Source organism: Abramis brama, assembly GCF_963993115.1.
Source record: "Abramis brama genome assembly, chromosome: 16".
Taxonomy (NCBI): Eukaryota; Metazoa; Chordata; class Actinopteri; order Cypriniformes; family Leuciscidae; genus Abramis; species Abramis brama.
Genome location: NC_139978.1, coordinates 6,999,121 through 7,018,718, shown reverse-complemented (window position 1 = coordinate 7,018,718; position 19,598 = coordinate 6,999,121). Strand labels below are relative to the sequence as shown.

The window sequence follows — 19,598 nt, the reverse complement described above, 5'->3', positions numbered from 1 at the left end:
ACTTTAAACACAAAAAAGGAAGTAAATATTAAATTCCATTAAAAAAAAAAAAAACTATAATATGTTATAGTTTGCAAACTAATGCTAAAACTATAAAGGTTCTCATCAGTAGGCCAACATTAGGCTATAAAAAGAATTTCACATTAGTTTATTCACATTTATTGTTAATGTAAACGCGTTGCTCGTTGGCATATTTTAACTCGACAATTCAATAATCTAACAAAGTGTGTAAAATTAAACGTTAGCTCAGTTTACCATGGTAAAGTTCGTTACCGCCATGTTGACGACGAGTAACGTTAGGCTAACGTTAACGTTATAACAAGGTTAAACTGGGCACAATCCTGTCAACACACACAGAATGTTTTTTTGTTTTTTTTACCTTGCTTGCCGGTCGCTTCGTTGTAGACACGCGGTGTAAGGCAAAAATTAGAAAAAAAAAGCACGGTGGAATGGTGCCAGCCAGAGAGGCAGTTACGTCAAATACAGTATACAGCAAATTTAAAAAATACAGTAAGTCCCAATTCGCCTATGTGGTGTTAGACGTCACAGAAAATTCCCATGATGCAATGGGAATCACAGTTATTTACTGTAAAGAGAAATAGCAGTATAATACTGGGGGATTTGAAGTAAATAACTGTAGAAATTACAGAAAAGTCTAACAGTGTATTGTATTGATCATAGATTGTGTTTTGCACTGCAGTTTTTTTTTTTTTTTTTTTTTTTGAAGTCTCTTTACATTTTTGTTTTGTTTGTAATGTAAATGCATGCATTTTGTTGTTGTTTTTTTGCAGCAGAAATTCAATACAACAAAATAAATGACCCTTCTTAGAGTAGCTTTATAGAATGTATGGTTTATGAAAAAAAGAAGACAGAGACAGAATTGCTGCAGTAACGGCTTTATTTGCAACAGGACATTTCTGCAAGATAACAAAAATATGCAATACAGCTGCCATTTACAGTATTACTGTATGTGAAAATACAAAATATACAAACAGAAAAAGCCATCTTCTAATCTGAGCGGTCTTCTGCATTTGTCCATGTTCTCATCCTCATCACACCTGATATCTTCCCTGGTAAGACATCTTGGGAAGAATCTTTTGGCTTGCCTTAACCTCGTAGTGTTCAGCTGTGATGTCTTAGTATGCAGCATCTTTTGCATACAGGAGGGACATTTGGTCCTGTGGACTATGGTCAAAAACCTTTCATCTCCAGGCTGAGGAAACTCCTCAATGGGGTTGAGGAAAGGGAAGTAAGGATGCAAGGAAAATGGACATCATCCTCTGATGGGCGTCAAACCAGGCTGTGACTGCACGGGAATGGTGGAATGCCACATTGTCCCGTACGGTATTTGCATAACTTCAATCAGCTGTTTCTCAGTAGCAATGGAATAAAATACAGGGGATATATTTGTGTTTCAATTCACAATATAAACAGCTGTTTACCTTGACTTTACTGTAAGGTTAGGTTTAGAACATGGTGTTACTGTTATCTGTTCTGACATACAGTGTTAAAGCATTGGTAAATTTGGCAGTAAAAATCCATTGTTTTGGTCTTGTTTGAGCTCGTGTGTAAAAGAAGTTCAAGCATTTGTATGCATTTTGTGTTAAAGCAACAATAAATGTGTTAATAGTATAGCTTACACAGACGGATGTAGTGCTAACTGTGTTAAGAGTTTTGGAAAATTGTTAAAAGTATTGAAAAATCTGTCATAGCAATCGTAAAAAACTGTAATGTCTATACTCTTTGATGCGTCTGTGTAGATCTGAACATAGCTTTGTACTCATTAATATATGTCTGCACATTACATGAATTAAACTCCTTATCCATGTTTTTTTTCTTTCTTTTTTTTCTAACAATGTAAAATCTACTGTGGCGTCTGAAGTAACAAAGGTTTTATTACTGGTTGGGGTATAGTTGGATTAACTTTTAACTGATTAACTTTAAGTTCTGTTGCTTTCTGTATTACTGTCCATCAGAAGCTTTTCGTTTTCCTCCTCTCTTTTTCCCAACAGGGCTTTAAGGAAAGGTTGAAGGTAAGGTGGCAAAAACAATGGGATATGGAGAAGAAAGGTTGATGGTTTTACAGAATTCAAAGGAAACTGGGAGAGATGAGAAGTGCAGGAAAAAACAGGAGAGATGAGATATTAATATCAAGAATGAGATTTGGACATACAAGACTCAACAGTAGCCTACACTTTATAAAATGGGTAAACATGATATGGGAAGGTGTGAATTTTGTGAGCAAGAAGAAACTGTGGAATATGCTATAGCCTACTGTCAGAAATACGAGCCTGAAAGAAGGATTCTAATTGCAAGGAAAAAAAAAAAAAGCAAAAAAAAAAAAATGCAATTTATACTAGGAGATATTTTACAAAATAACTCGGGAAATGAATGTTATAGTTTTATTTTTCGGGAGAGGATTCTCAGTCCGGGTTTCTCGTATAGTCTCAACAGCTACACTGACTCCGACTGCACTCCAGTCCGTGTTTCTCGCAGTCCCAAACAGCTACACTGACGCCGACTGCACTCCAGTCCGTGTTTCTCGCAGTCCCGACAGCTACACTTACGCCGACTGCACTCCAGTCCGTGTTTCTCGCAGTCCCGACAGCTACACTTACGCCGACTGCACTCCAGTCCGTGTTTCTCGCAGTCCCAAACAGCTACACTTACGCCGACTGCACTCCAGTCCGGGTTTTCCGTTGAGCCGCTGTGGCGCGGTAGTACAACAAAAGACAATCGTCTTAAGCTAAACCTTTATTAGAGTGGATTGGAGTTGATTGTTTCCTCGTCTCATGATCCCGAGTTCTTCAGTATTATTTACAGAAGATTCCGAAGATCGTCCTTTGGACCGAAATGACATGAAAGGAGCCTGATAGCGGACAGTGAGTATTGTGTATTGAGTTAGCCTTAAAGCTAAGAGCCTACCAGACCATAATATAACACCGTAATGACCACACGTAAACGTTTGAGGGTTTCCTACGTATTGCTTCATTGGTCAAGTGACACAGGGGATATTTCAGGTATATTATTGCGATTTAAAAACTCAACTGTATCAAACTGGCATGAATGTGACGGACTGTGTGGCGCGGGCCCTAAACACGCCCATGCGTGAAGCTTCGCGACTGGCGTTGCCACTCATGCACGCGCGTCAGCCACCATCTAAAACTGTTACATTAAATTAACATTTAACGTAATTTAACGAAGCTAAGCACTGCAACACCGTCATCATCCGTATGTTGTATATATTTGCAGCATTTTAGTGGTTGCAACAGTTTATGAGGCTTTCTTGACGTTTAAGAGGCAGGGTCCCCTACAAATTGTATAATAACCTACAAAATTTGACATGATAATAGTTTTCTTCATTGTTAATACATTGTCATTTGAAAAAGTGCAGATTTCACTAACAACATCACATGAGTGCAAATTGGTCATTCCATGTCAAATCACCTAACGTAAATTTCGGAAACTTTATCGTCTCAAATTTTTGATTTTGTTAAGATTTATTTTCTCGAAGAAAGACAAACATAAATAGTCATGAAAGCCAAAATATGAAATGTCATGAATGTATATTGACGGAGTAATTCACTATTTTGTCGAGGGGGTCAAAATGACAATTTTCACCTGAGATTTGGAGCAAAATTTATTCTTCAGACATTCCCCTTTAAATGCAACAAGTATCAGCTGTGTGCAAAGTGTGCCACGTTTGTTTTTTGAAATGTGTATAATTTTTTTTTTAATTAAAAGCCAGAATCTAAGAGGATATTAAGACATCTTTAATAATTTTTGAGTTACAGATGGGCAAAAGTGCTTTTTCCCATTTTTAACTGTCACCGTTGGCATATAATGCAACAAAGATGGCTAAAATAAACAGATTTTACTAATAGACCTACCAGTGTCTAAAAATAAAATAATGATGCTGCTGCCATGCTATGTTTCTAAAGTCATTTTTACCTCCTGTAATTTGGCTCTTATTCTCAGGTGAAAATTGTAATTTTAACCCTCCTCTACAAAACAGCAGATTACTCAGTCAGTGTACATTCATGACATTTAATATTTCGCCTTCCATCTTTATTTATGTATTTATTTCACTAGAGAAAAAAAAAATAGAAATAAATGTTTTTATCCAGGGACCTCTGTTCGAGTTGACACGGAATGACCCAAGTGTTCTGTTTATCAGCATGCTTGATACTGATAGGTTGTTTAATTCTAGGGTTCATGTTTACGGTGCAAGCGTCCCTTTTTTGCGGGAACCGCAGAGCCTCCGTGTGGGGCTAGAGGACCATGTTCCGCCCTGGAGGAGAGAGAGACTTCCAGACGTCGGCCCGAAGGATGGGAACGTCCCTGCTCTTCCAGCTGTCGGTTCATGAGCGCGAGTTGGACCTCGTGTTCCTCGACCACAGCTATGCCAAACCCTGGAACGCCCACCCGGATGCCAGCAGTGCCCGGCCCACCCGCATGCTGTTCGTCACGCCTCGACGGCAACCCGACCCTTCTGTGTGAGTATTCTCTTCTAGAAGATTGCCAGAAGTAGGGATGTGCGCAGCAACTGATTTGACAGTCGTTTAAACTGAAGTTTTGTAACTGAGTAGTCGACAAGTCTACAAATAAGAAACTCTTTAAAGACTTATGTGTATGTATGATCCATTTGAGCCCTTAATCTATGAATCAAACAGTCAGATGCCATAATAAATGCAGCTGAACGCCGCACACTTGGTGAATTATTGAGTTCTTTTTTCAGAGTTGAAGTAAATGCATGACGGGCATTTGCTTGCGTGTCCTGAATATGGTTATGCGTGGCTCTAGTGGAATTGTGCCAGTTTGAAATGGCACAGCTTACATAAAACATTTCCGTTTTATAAAATACTCCCACACCCCGTTTATCTTTTGGTCATTTCTGTGCTCTCTGCGACTGACATGAAGAAAATGCATATGAGGTCAAATAAGTTTAGGCCCTACCTCTTAAGGTATTATTTTTTCTAATGTTTTATTTAAAATGCTTTTAAATATAAATGTAACAAAGTTCAAGGCTCAGGGAAGAATGGGGAACCGGTGAACTGAAGTTTTAAAATAAATAAAACGAAACTAAACGGCAGGTGCTTCATAGCTGACTGCATAGACAAAATTAGGGCTGGGTATTGACACAAATTTCACAGTTTGATTCGATTCCGATTCAATTCAATATTGATTATTTTGGATATCAGGTTCAATGCATGGCACATTTTCTCAAGGAAAACAAATCTCTTAATTAATGTAAACTATGGGAGTCAGTTGTAGCCTATAGGCTTCATTAGCCGACTATAATATTGAAGGTATAAATTAACTGATTTGTATACAAACACTTAAATTACACTTATTTATTTTTATAATAATAAAGTTATATGAAATATAAACATTTAAATGGTGGCTGTCATAAAAACTTGCCAGATTTATTCAAACATGCATTAAATATTGAAGAACATAAAATGAATATGTAATATGGTGCATATTTAGCAAAATGCTCCTCTCTAGAGTTAATTTTTCTAGCTGACTAACGAGTTTATGATCACTGGATATGGTTTTTCTGAGGTAAATGTGACGTTACATGACATTGGTTACAAGCTGTTTTACTGACGTCTTTCCACGGTTGAAACACTGATTGAGTGATTACATGTGACATGATACAGATTTCCATAAGTTGTACTCTACCTTTTAACACACTTTCAGATCCTCATTCATGTTTATTTCGCGCTGTAACTGGTATTAAGGCGGAAGAGAAGGTCATGTGCTGCTGCTCATCTTGAGCTGCGCCAGAGCGATCTCACGCCGCGTCGCCAAAACTGTATTTATGTTTTTGAATTTCGTAAGAAAATGGACGTAATTTGAAATCTTAGACTTTGTTTCATATCAATAGTGACAAAGATTATTGCGATTTATTGGATGGGATGCGCGCTACAATGTTCCGTTCATTCATCAGCTGAAAACAGGATGACTAGCCTAATCGATTCTTGGGATTTAAGAATCGATATCGGTTCGTAAAAATGAGAAATCAATATTTTTTTACCCAGCCCTAGATAAAATGCAACTTAAATGTCCCAAGCCTAGTCTTCTCTCGTCTTCCACTGTCGTCACTCCTCCTCTTATCCTTCGAAACTCCTGGGACTCCAGACTGGTGCAGCGTGCACTGACGTTCATTAACACTCGTGCCACCGGCCTTATTGCTTGTGCCCTGCTCTTCACCATATCATTAAAACGACAGTAATTTGAACGATAAAATCTTGTGTATTGTTGTCAGTGTCGATTAGTAGCAGCTGTACCGTTTAGTCGACTAGCCTTGCACATCCCTAGTCAGAAGCACGGTCTCTTTTACCTTGTTTACACTGGAATTGACATGCGTTACGGGTACATCTCAGATAGCCTGTTTCTTCTTGTGTTCAAATGTGACTGTTAATGGTTTAGCACTGTCCGCTTGTGATCGGATTGCCTGAAACAAATGTTACATCACTGGCTTGTGAGAGTGACATCAACTGTGCAGCAGATTGTCCCCCATTATTATTTAAACATTTTGGGCTCTATCATTTTTTTTTTTCCCTCAAATTCTATTTTTCTGTTATTATAATTTTTCCAGAAATAGTTGTAATCAAATGAAGGCATAAAACAATTTCATGAATATTAAAAAAAACAAACAATTATTCTAGGGCTGTCACGATTCCTCGATTAAATTTGAGAACTCTATTTTTAAAAGAACCTCGATTGCAATTTACTCGTGTCAATGAACTGGCAAAATCCTGTAAGTTTTAATTCCACGGACGTGAATCCATGAACTGCATCATTAAACCATTTTCTAAGGCTGCTCAATGTCTTAAAACCTTTTAAAAACTATTCTATAGCATAGTGCTATTGTGATTTCACAAAGACTGCGATTCAGTTTAATAATTCTATGCCCTGTGGGTTTAATATATATACACTTTAATTATTTTAATTAAAATATTTAATATTTAATTCATAATAATTTTAACTAAAGCGTGTAGTTTACGTGTGTCTCAGAGCGGCTCCGTTCACAGTAAATGCTGCTCCACATGAACTCATTTACACAAGTGAAGCGCGTCTCAAACTCCATCTCTGTGTGCTGTGAGTTTGGGTCGCTTGTTATAACATTAATCTGGAAACGCAATATGCGCCATTTCATCAAAGTTTTAATGTAAAGAAGTTATAAACCTACGCCAACACAGGAGAATGCATCAATGTGTCATATAATATATGTATTTTATAGTAGTCCAGGGCCATTGTTTGCTTAGGTCTATTTTTATTACTACAAAAAAATAATCTGATTACTTGAGTAATCGTCAAAATAATCGACCGATTACTCGATTGCCAAAATAATCGTTGGTGACAGTCCAAAAAAAAAATCCTTTTGTTTTCGAGCAAACGAGGTGCTGCACAGTAGAGGTTTTACTGAATCATAAGACCCTAGACATTTCAAAGCTAGTTATCTATTTATCAGTAAACGTATATCACGTCATAAAATGTATAATTGGTTGTGATGTTGTCCACTACAGTGATTCGGACATTTCCATTGATGTAGAGACGGTCAAACCCACTCCAATGCCTCTCTATGACAATCAGAAAGCTCGTAGTGTGATGAACGAATGTGAACGGCACGTTCTGTTTGCACGAACCGTCGCTGATGGACCACCACCTCCCGATGATTGGGAAGAACACATCAACAAGTAAGAAAAACTTCTCTGTTAATTACAACATCACAGAAGTTTGAGAACGAGGATGTTCATATTTTTGTAGGGTCTTTCAGCAACACAGATCTCCAGTTCTTTAGTTTTTATACGGTCTGACTGTTGCAAGAGATTTACGTGTTCAAAGAAAACGTTTTCTTTTGGCATGGTCATGTTTGAGAGATTGCTGACACGACTGTTTTTGTTCTGTTCTGTTCTGTTCTGTTCTCTTTTAGGGCTGGCTGGTCGTTGGCTCAGAACAAGCTCTTCAATAAAGTATTAAAAGCCCTACAGGCAGAAAGACTCGGCAGACTGGCCAATGATGGTGTGAGTTTTCAAAACTGGGTTTATCTTGCAAGCTCTGTTTTATAATCAGTCAAATCCACGAGATGCTGTTTCTTAAAGATGCTCGCAGTAGTATCATCACTGACAGAGGATAGTAGTCTTAGACTTGCATACTGCTTCATCCTACTTGTATCTATATATATCACAAGGCTTATCACTGAGCAGTAATTTATGCCAATGTTTCTTAAAGTGATACTGTAGTTCACCCAAAAATGAAAATTCTTCCATCATTTACTCAGCTTTATGTCATTCCAAACCTGTGTAATTTTCTGTCTTCTGCAGAGTATAAAAGAAGATATTTTTTAAGCATTTTGGAAAGCACACAGTTTTGGTTACCATTGACTTTGATTGTATGGAACAAAAAAAACAAAAACAAAAACAGAGACATTTCTCAAAATATCTTCTTTTGTTCTCCATTGTAGAAATGAAAATCATAAAGGTTTGGAACAACATCAGTTTGGACTAGTGTTGTCAAAAGACCCGGTACTTCGGTACCAAGTCGGTACTAAAAAAACGTAAACGTCACGGTACCAAGTTTTCTTAAGTACCGGTGGTACCGAGGACCCGTTCAAACCCGGTTCCTTGATGCGCATGCATGCACTGAGCGCGTGCAGTTGCGCGTCCTCTATATTAAAGCGCTGAGACATGGCGACCGGAGGTGCTGCTGATGTGGTGGCTGTAAATCCACTTGTTGATAAAAAAGGAGGAAAGAGACACTTATGGAAATATTTTGGATTAGGCTAATGTCACGTTGCCATAAGTGGCCGTTCACATAGCGCGTTTTTTGCAGATTCGTTATTCCAAATCTCTCATATTAGGAGCGACGCGGAGCGCTCGTTTTTCCCGTTTATATACTGTCTATGGTTTTTCCAGGAGCGCCTATGTTCATGTTTGCATAGCAACGACAGACACCACGGGAGAGAAAGCGCTTGTGGAAAGGAGAAACTTGTCGATCTCCGAATGCAACGTTACGTTACTGTACATGAGGAGAGTAAGATGGAAAGCTTGTAAAGATTATTTCCATATAAATTCACGGATAATTTGTTGTTTTGTCGTTAGTGAAAATCAATATTGACCTTGTATTTGAAAAAGGATCCTCATATAAAAACAATAGGCCTACTAAAATTCAGAGTAAGTTCGTTCGCATTCGGAGATCGACTATTTTTGAAACGGTGCGAACTGCGCTCTCCATGATGACGAGGAAGTATCAGCAAAGAATTTATCGATTTCTAGCACTTTGGTACCGAAATTGGTACAGAGAACCGTGGATTTTCACTGGTATCGGTACCGAATACTGACATTTTGGTACTGTGACAACACTAGTTTGGACTAAAGGCCCCATAATCACAGAGATGCAAACTTGTCACCTTTCGACAAAAATCACTGTTTTGATCCCAAATTTGGTAATTTGTGTAAATACGATAAGTTTTTGAAATTGGCAGTTCATATTCTGGTGTTTTCAGTGACTTTGAGTGGCTCTGCTGCACCACATGAACTCCATCTCTGCATGTGCTGTGAGGTCGGGTCACTTAACATCTTCCCAAATTTGTAATGAGAATCAGTCTCTCTGTGAATTTCCACCAAAATAAAAGCCCTGGTTTAACATTTGAATGCAAATAAATTAGGATACCATAAATATTAGTATTATAATTTTAAAGTAAAATAAAAAAAAATATAGAGAGTATTTAGAGTGACTTTTCCCTCTTTATCCTAATGCTGTAATCGGCTGTAAATCCACGTTGTAAAGCTGATATTTTAAAGTTTTGGACCCCCCTCCCCAGAGGGGTCACGTGTTTGTCACCTTTTATATCACTGATGAGTTTGCCTTTTAAAGATAAGCCTATCTGTTTTTATCATAGCTATATTGTTAGATTTAATTATTTGCATTTTAGCAATGTTTTCTCCCTGCTGTCCACTAACCAATCAACACAACCCACCAGTTTGACAGTTTACTCTTTTATTGATGCATATCTAGTCTAGTGACAGTCTATTAGAGAGAAATAGTTCTGTGAAAGTTGTCAGGTTGTGCTCTCTCTCAGTCTCTGTGTCTCTGGTCTCCACAGGCCTGTAATGAACCTGTCTTACGCAGGATAGCTGTGGATAAATGTGCTCATAAGGTACGCCACGCTCTGTCCAGTGTCAGCTGGGACATAAAGCTGACACAGTGGCTGCATAGCACACTTGTGGAGTCTTTGAGTCTTGCTATGCTGGCGGCTTACCTTGATGTACTGCAAACACTCAAAAGCAAGGTGGGATATCTTATTATCATACCACTGTGTGTTTAGAGTCCATAGCAGGAGGTTACAGGAGACTGTTTCTATTCTTCTCTTTTAGGTACCATCCCTGATTGACCGGATGCTGCTGTCATCCTCTGTAAAAACAGGAGCTGCAGGGGCTGAGGCTCTTTCTCTGCTCCTTAAACGCCCATGGGACCCTGCTGTGGGTGTACTCTCACACAACAAACCAGTACGTACCAGGCTTTATTTTGTTGGTTTATTCATTCCTATTGAGAATGAGAGAGATTTGATTGTGGTAATATTTCTATAATAAAAAGGTCTTTTACAGAAAATGTCTGGTGATGGTCTCTTGATGGACATCTTGATTGCTGTCTGAATCAAATCTGAGTGTTCATGTTTTTATTTTCAGAGTAAACTTCCTGGATCTCCACTGATCCTGTTAGCTCCATCAGGGCCAACCAACCCTGCCTTCTCCACCTCTCGGCGAATGAGATTCTGGCAATCTCAGCTCTCCTGTCTAGGGAAGGTATGCAAAATCATAAGCGAAACACTTTGATTTTAGTGTTCTCCACAATCATTTCTGATGTTGGCTTGGTTACATTGAGAGTAACGGCATTTTGTGAATGAACTATTGCATTAAATGTATCATTCATGCATTTATAGAGTCCCTTCAGTTTCTGATTCCAATAAAACTGCACTTTTCAAAAGGCTGTATTTTGTGTCTGTTTGTTTTGTGATTCAGGTCATTCCCATAAACGTTCATGTGGGCAGTGGAGCCAACATCGGAATCACGCAGTGTTTAGAGCACATGATCGGCACAGTCAGAGGAAAGGTCATTGAGGTACGAAACGACACACAGCACTAGCTAGAAAATGGCACTTTCGCTTTACAGAAAATGATAAATCAGGGATGCGATTTTTGTGTATCTGACAGCCGTAAATATTAGCATTATAATTTTACAGTTGTTTAAAATAAATCATTATTGTATTGTTGCATTGAATGTTCATTTAGATATCCCAAATCCATATGATGTTCTTATAAGAAATTAAAGGGTGTATTCTTATATTACTTGAATGTTTGTACACACAAATGTCTATGGAGAGCATTTATTTGTGGCATGGTGTCACGTACCACAGAAAATAATTTGGACACATACCACAGTTTGTGAAGTGTGAAAAATATGTTTACATAGCAGAACACTAGACATATTTCATATAATGCTGTTTAATATGTATTTATTTTTAGTATCTTTTGTAATAAAATGAGTCATATTTTAACATTGTTCTTCTTTTAATATCACTTGGGAAAACATTTGATTTTAGAAAGTTTTTTAAAAAAAAAATTAAGAAGGACTCACCAGGATTTTTTTATTTTATTATTATTTTAATTGAAAAATTTAAGAAGTATCAAATTAAGGTATCTTGTGTAGTTTCTAAAGTGCTTCAAGTTTTTGTTTATCATTTGCCATTTGTATTGTTAAATGATCATGTTCTTGCCATGGATATTAATCTTTGGTGATGACAGGGAATAAAATTGATTAATTTTTTTGATAAGAATATTTGAAGGTAAATTGTATGTATTTGCTCTCTAGGTTCATAGTCACTTTCCCCATAAACCGATCATCTTGGTGGGCTGGAATTTGGGGTCATTGATCTCTTGTCATGTAAGTCTCTCTCAACAACAGTTTTCTAATTTCTTGTCTATGGTCGGCTTTGAACTGATGATAGATGTCTATTTTTGCGTCCAGGTTTCCCTTATGGAGTACATGACTGCTGTTGTGTGTTTGGGTTTCCCTCTGCAAACTGTCAGCGGGCCACGAGGGGTAAGAGGAAACAGTCCATAGTTTCTCATTCAGTGTAAAGCGCTCTTTGTCATGATGAGCTTCATGAAATCATTTAGCAGATACTTTTAAAATTGCTGGCTGAAATGTAATGTTTGTATTGTGTTTGTCAGGATGTGGATGATCCGCTGTTGGACATGAAGACTCCTGTGCTGTTTGTGGTTGGTCAGAACGCACTACAGTGCAGTCCCGAGAACATGGAGGAGTTCAGGGAAAAGATTCGAGCTGATAACAGCATGGTAGTTGTCGGAGGGGCAGATGACAACTTGAGGTTTGTGTCTTCAGACATTCACTGTGTTTCTGGGGAGTCCCTCTGTATAGACTAGTTGAAAACACTCGGCTTTGTTTACAGGATCAACTCCACTAAGATGAAGACAGAAGGCCTGACCCAGACCATGGTGGATCGCTGCATTCAAGTCAGTACTTTTCACTTGTGTTCCCCACATCGTGATCATTTAAAGGCAAAGTCAATGAAGCATGACTTAAAATCAGTTCCTTGAGAGGGATTTCTTAAGACATTCAGGGAGAGAGACTAAAGTCCAGCACAAGACAAAGTCTATTTTTAGGGAAAGCTGACCTTAAACGTTAGCTCTGATAAATTCATAAAGCTCTATCTTGTGTGACCTCTTTATTCTTTAGCCTTAATCTTTTTTTCCCCCTTTTTTTAGGACGAGATAGTTGATTTTCTGACAGGTGTTTTGACCCGTGCTGAGAGTCATGGTCATGGCTCTGGTGAAACACGAGATTTGGATGCCGAGAAGAAGAAGAAACCACGCCGTGAGCTGCCCTTTGACCTTGAGAGGTCACGACCCTCTTCACCTGCTGTGAGGGTACCCATCTCCCCATCTGGTTCAGAGGCAAGACAAAAAAATGCTCAAACATGTAGGATATAAAGTGCTGAAATAAGGTCTGAGGTTAACACAAGCTTAAGACATTTTCACATTTTATTGAAGTCACGTGACCGTAGTGTAGTTCGTTAATAGCTTACATTTAGCTTTTTGCTTCTGCCGATTGGCTTCAAAATACATAAACGTTAATTTGTGAAGATTATCTTGTTAGTCACAGAACTTCTTTTCTACAATAGTCCAATATATAAAGCCAATGGAAAAAAAAACATATGGGCTTTGTCTCATGGGAACCAGGGTGATGCTAACTTTAAATACATCAGCACTCTATAGCAGCAGATATAAAAGGTTTATCTGTACCTACGTAGAAAAATGAAATGCATAATAATATGGCTAAAACCAATCAAAACATGTAGATAATTAAGTTAATCGAAAATCAATATTGTTTCCCCTCTAGGATATGTCCAGTGTCTGCAGTAGTCCTACCGCCAGTCCCAAACCCAAGACCGTCGGGCTTTCTCCAGCTCAGAAATCCAGTCTCATTACTGCCACACAGCTTCTGAAGACCCACATGCAGCGCTCAGGAACGGTGCTCACACACAAGCAAGCACAAGGTGTGTATCTTTCCAGGTGCAAGTTCACAGATTCGGCCCCAGAACCCTAAGAGAGCTTACATGCAGGATGCTTTTTCATGTTTTGTCTGTGTTGTTATTAATATGCTAAGATTATTTATGCCTTGTGGGAGACAACTGCACGTAACATAACTCGTAACAAAACCAGCAGGGTCATTCCGTGTCTCGTCAAAAATTTTGGAAACTTCCCCGGCTCAAATTTTTTATATGGTTAGTATTTTTGTCTGTAGAAAGACAAACAATCTAGACAGATATTAAGACATCTTGAATACTTTTAGAGTTACAGTCATGATAACTTTAGAAAAATAATATTTATGGCACTCATACATTTGTGTTCTATGCAATTGAGCTGATGGAGAGAAAAAAATAGATACATTTCTAATTTTATCATTGTTTATTCTTTAGATATTGCTAGAAAAAAGTCTCTGCTGTGTGCAAAGTGACCCACATTTGGTTTTTGACCAGTGACAATGTGTACAATTGACCAATTTACTCATGGAGCCACATTAAGATCTCCATATCTCTGGGATTGAACCATCGAGGGCTTTTAAAGTTAAGATACCAAAAGGAAAGTTTAAGAACCAGAATCTAAAAGAATATTATTAAGATATATTTAATACTTCTTGAGTAACAGGCATCCAAACTTGAGGCAAAAAAAAACATAAGAAGTGCTTCTTAGTCACCATTAGCATTTAATGAAACAAAGATTGCTAAAATAAACATATTTTAGTAACAGATCTACCAATCTCTGTGTAAAAATAAAATAATGATGCTTTCTAAAGTCATTTTTACACCCTTCTAATTTTGCTCCAAATTTAAAATTTTGACCCTCCTCTACAAAACAGTGTATTACTCATTATTATACATCCATGACATTTACTATTTTGGCTTTCATCACTATTTACGTTTGTCGTTCTACAGAAATAAATGATCAAAATCATTTGAGCCGGGAAACTCTGGTTGAGTTGACACGGAATGACCCAGTAGTTAAAAATGTGCCTCATGACCCCTGTGTGCTGTTCCATGCTGTTTTTGAAGAGCGTGTCTTATGTGTATCTGCATAACTTGAACACTAAATCATGTTTAAGCCTGATGGGCCTCTTTTAACCCTGAGCTGTTCTGCTGATGCCTGTGCATGTTAAATGACAAGGTCTACACAGTTAACTATCTGGGAATATGTAGTCACATCATCCTCGTATTGAGGAGAATCCCAGATCCCATCAAGCAGTAATGTTGTGTGTGATTCCTGTCTTCTCTATCCCCTGTGCTTTCCTTCTTCACTCTCTCCATCTTTGTCTTCCGTTCGCCACAGCTCAGTTCGCTGCTTTTATGAAACATAATATGCTGGTGAGGAAAAGCATTCCTCCTGGCAGCCCTTCATGTCTCTTTGGTGAGTATCTCTCCCTCTCTTTTTCCTTCATTCTTTTGTCTGTCTGCCCCTTTCATGTCTTTCTTTTAAAGTTGTCTGTCATGTCTGTATCACATACGTCCCTTTAATGTTTCACCAGCTTGTGTTTACAAAAGGCAATAACAATAATTAATGCTTCAAATAATGACTGCTTGCAAATGTATGTTCTTCCTGGCAGAATCCATCTTAAATCAGTGTACATTTTTTCCTGCGTAATAGTTTTAATAATAGTTTTCCCTAACAGAGTAGGTGCATTGTTTACCTTTTCACACGTCAACACAATTAAGGCATTATTTGATCAATACATTGCCTAGGCCTATATTTATTTTTATTTTTTAATTATTGGCATCTGTGCTGAAGTGGAACCTGGAGGGGAAACAGCTTTGAGATCCCAGATTGCCTTGGTTATATTATTTACAGTAATGTTGCAATTGTTGTTTTAATTGAGAATCAAATAAATAAGCATAGCAAATATTAATTTTAATGTTAATACATCATTTTAATAGGCCTTTAAAATCCAAGCTTGCACAAAACATTATCCATATTAGGATACTTTGACTTATTAAAAAGCCAGCAAGGCTTTAAAACTGAACATAATTGCAGGCTGACAGTCAGTGCAGTTACATTGTTACGCCAGCAGGTGGCGGCAAGGGACCGTCGTTATGAGTGCGTCATTATTAAACCATTAATCTAACTAATATGCTTAAATGCTGATTCATTCATGAATTAAACAATGAAATGAACTTTGAGCACCACTTTACAAGGCTCAATCGATGAGCGACACCACCTGGGTAACGCTGATGTTTCATGTCAATAGCATTGATTCCATGCACTGGGCTAAAAATTTGATTTATTTAGATTGAACTTATTGGCTTTTTAATAATATACTAATAAGCAAGAGAGTTTGCCTCACTACTGAGGATGATGCAGAATTACATTATTTGTTTGTAAAAATCGCTTTAGAATTTTTACCACGCTATTCTTCCAAACTCTTTTTGTGTGTGTGTGTGTGTGTGTGTGTGTGTGTGTGTGTTCAGTTGCACTTGCTTGTATGGATTTCTCACCACAAGCTTCTCATCTGAAATCGCAGCCTTTGTTAGTGTCAATATATCATCCATTGATTGTAATTAAACCAGAATCATTTCACGTGAACATTGTTTCCCCATAGCAATGTTCCTTTTATAGTATTTACAATTTCTACTACCAAAACCTAAAGGATCAGTTTGTCGATTTTTAAACCAGGAATGTATTGTTCAAATATCGGTAGTATGGGTAAATGGGGAGATTTTGCACTCATTCTCCATGTTACCTGCATTCAGATATCACCATTTTTATTTGTCAGCAAAGCAAACGTCTTCTGATGAATGATCATTTTGCATTATCTGGCAGAGTTTTTTCCAGCTCCAGGTCTTTTGTTATAACTACAGAACTTTCACTTCTTTAATCCCTGCCGGCGGACAGTGGGATTGACAGAGGGGTGGTGGCACAATCAAAAGTGCATTATGGGTTTTTCGTTTTGAGTTTCTACTGCATAGACAGACCAGATCATCATCAAAGGAAGTTTCTGTCAAGACAAGCAGCAATTAGAAATAAATTATGCTGTAATGGCTAAATTGTACATCATCAATTCCGGTTCACTTTTGCAAATAAGGACAGATTATTTTCATACTATAATTACATATTTATTAGTACTTACCCCTAACCCTACCCCTGTTGTCAAGCTGTCTTCTGTGCGCCTAAGTTCAAAAAGCATCTTTCACACAAACCAAACACTGACGTCAAAATAATTTTGGTTCCAACTCTTTTGCAAGCGTCTTAATCTGTACCCATAGACCTCTGCAGCATTTCATATTAACTGTATCGGCTCCTTGTGAATCCCTGAGTGACCTTGAGACTATAGGAGACTGTTGGAGCTTAACCCCCCCAGCATCATGTGTTTCAGTGCCGGTGCCCAGTGAGCAGGTGGAGGGTTTGGACCGAGACGACATGAGGCTCCACCTCAAGAGAAGACAAACTCCCAGTCCCACTCCCAACAAAGCCTCCAAAAGAGCCAAGATCAAAGTGACCATCGTGTCCCATGGAGACGCGTCAGGAAGTGCTGGCTCCACTGCTCAGGAAGGTACTGAGAACACAACCCGCTCATTAAACAATCTGTGCCACATATTGATGCATTTAGGCGGAAGGAGGAACGTTTTCATTTAAGCAATTTTCAGCCAGATTGATTACTTTAATTTGCTTTATGAGTGAGCCTGTTGTTAAGACATTTCTTTAACTCTTTCCCTGCCAGCATTTAAAAAAAAATCATTTTCACAAAAGTTTCATGGCCCCCAGAATATATTTTTGTATGAACAAATATCTGAACATGCTTTGTAGGAAGAAGGCATTCTGCTTTTAAACAAAAAACTTGTTTTATTCTAGCTTCATGCATCCTTTTTTTTTATCGACACTTGAATGTTTGTAAGCTTCTTTAAAGGTCCCATGACATGAAATTTCTACTTTCTGAGGTTTTTTAACATTAATATGAGTTCCCCTAGCCTGTATATGGTCCCAAAGTTTCTAGAAATTGTAATCGGTGTAAATCGAGCTTTTGCTATTTTTTCTCTGCCTTTGAGGAAATGGAAGCTCAACCGGGCTGATCTTGAATCTCCTCCTTATGACGTTATAAGGAGGAATGTTTCCTCCCCTTTCTCTGGCAACGCGAGTGTTGTACATTTCTTTGTTATTTGGATAACCGTTTTCCTGTTGGTTATATGGCGCACGCGATATCCGCATTTCAAGATCGCAGAGCTTGATGTAATTGTAATAAGATAAATTACAGACGTTACAGATCTCTCATGAAAAGGCAACAGTAGGTTTGCGTTAGCTACATGATAATAACTGTAAACCATCCGAATAAAGTACCGTATCCAGACATAATATTTTAAACTAACCATTCGGAAACGTCCTGCTGGAGCCGCTGAGTTGCAACTTCTTCATCCGTTGCTTCTCCATCTGGATCAGATTCTGGGTCAAACTGAAATGCTTGAACGACTGCGTGTCTTCGTGCCATTGCTATATCCAACATAAACAAACATGCATGGTACCGTTGCGCAAGATGGTCATAGGCCACACCCACCCTCCACCTTGCGCCGCCTTTCTCCTCCTCATTAGTATTTAAAGCTACAGACACCGAAACGCCTGTCTGAAGGAAGCTCATTCTGGGACTGGCTTGTAGTGGCTATAATTCTGCACCGAGGCTGAATTTTTGGAAAGAGATTTCAGATACAGTACTAAGGACCACTAAGGCCTATATTAAAGCCTACAAAAAGTAGCATGTCATGGGACCTTTAAAGCAACAATTTGAGCAAAAAGCTGTTGCGTTAATGGCATGTGAATGTTCATGTCATTCTGAACAAATGCATTAATATTCATTCAAAACATTGCACTTATTTTTTGTTGTTGCATTTTTTCAACTTTATATGGACAGGCTTTTAATCTTGAAGAAACAAGTTCTACTTGTTGTGTGATGAGATTGCTTTCAACCCTGCCCAACGGTTAGCTTTAGATCTGTGTTGTGACATTTGCATGATTTATGCAATATCATGTTGTATCAGATAATGCCCCCACACTTGCATAACTTCATTACCCTGCATTTGCACTATATTTTGTAAGTTTCCATGTATACGTAGAACCTTGTTTTTGTCAAAGACTACGTTAGATCAAAACACAGATGGAGTAGATCGAGTCCATCAACACCCCCAAAGCTTCAAAGATTCAGGACTCTTTCAGAAGATGCCTTGATAGCGCCTCCTACCGTATAACGGTGAAAACACGGAAAGCTGGAAATGTCCGTCAATGGCGGGGAAAGAGTTAATCATTGATGCTTGTATAAGCTAGGTTTAGATATCAGATCCACACAACATGCTAAAACAGTAACTTGTATTAGTTGGGCTGGTTGATGCAGTGACACAACCATTCAAAAGTTTGGGTTAGGGGAGATTTTATGCTCACTAAGGCTGCATTAATGTGATAAATTCATGAAACAGTAATATTTTGAAATATTGTTACAATCTAAAATAACTGTTTTCAATAAATATATATTTAAATTTAATTTGGTCCTGTGATCAAAGCTTTTTTCCCCAGGATTTTTGAAAGGAATAGAAAGTTCAAAAGAACAACATTTATTTGAAATACAAGTCTTTTGCAACATATGTGACCTGATCCAGCAAAATGAGTCACAGTGACCCAAATTTAAAAATTGAGATTTTGGTATTAATGGAAAGAGGAGACCATAAGCTTTCAAATGATATCCAAGTCAAAGTCATACCTTGAATGGTTGTAAAGATATACACATTTGAATTATGGTCGTCTGTCCTCTTTTTACAATTGAAAACCTGAGAAAATCGCTTTTAAAGTTTTTTGCCTGTTTTTTGTTGATATCTTTCAAAATCCATTGCATTTAAAGGGATAAATTATTTATTGTACAGCTTAATTTGACCAAAGACATTAATATATGCTAATAAACCAGGCTGAAGCTCAAATTATTTTAAAGTTTTTATTTTAATAAATAATTTAAAAGGCACTTTTACAAACATTTACTAAAATC

The 19,598-nt window shown here is 37.8% G+C and overlaps 1 protein-coding gene across 2 annotated transcripts in view; it reads left to right on the top strand.

The window, feature by feature from the left end:
* Window positions 1-2,679: 2,679 nt before the first annotated feature.
* kansl3 (KAT8 regulatory NSL complex subunit 3) overlaps window positions 2,680-19,598 on the top strand; it is a 32,522-nt gene continuing 15,603 nt past the window's right edge. The window contains exons 1-16 of one of the 2 annotated variants that reach the window (XM_084087622.1): window positions 2,680-2,882; window positions 4,211-4,496; window positions 7,536-7,706; window positions 7,943-8,033; window positions 10,115-10,300; window positions 10,386-10,517; window positions 10,698-10,814; window positions 11,031-11,129; window positions 11,880-11,951; window positions 12,036-12,110; window positions 12,242-12,399; window positions 12,481-12,544; window positions 12,797-12,985; window positions 13,431-13,587; window positions 14,918-14,995; window positions 16,956-17,132. In XM_084087622.1, the coding sequence (XP_083943748.1) occupies window positions 4,282-4,496; window positions 7,536-7,706; window positions 7,943-8,033; window positions 10,115-10,300; window positions 10,386-10,517; window positions 10,698-10,814; window positions 11,031-11,129; window positions 11,880-11,951; window positions 12,036-12,110; window positions 12,242-12,399; window positions 12,481-12,544; window positions 12,797-12,985; window positions 13,431-13,587; window positions 14,918-14,995; window positions 16,956-17,132 (1,981 nt within the window). In that variant the 5' untranslated portion in view covers window positions 2,680-2,882; window positions 4,211-4,281. The remainder of the gene's footprint in view (window positions 2,883-4,210; window positions 4,497-7,535; window positions 7,707-7,942; window positions 8,034-10,114; window positions 10,301-10,385; window positions 10,518-10,697; window positions 10,815-11,030; window positions 11,130-11,879; window positions 11,952-12,035; window positions 12,111-12,241; window positions 12,400-12,480; window positions 12,545-12,796; window positions 12,986-13,430; window positions 13,588-14,917; window positions 14,996-16,955; window positions 17,133-19,598) is intronic. The other variant, XM_084087623.1, reaches the window with a different exon arrangement.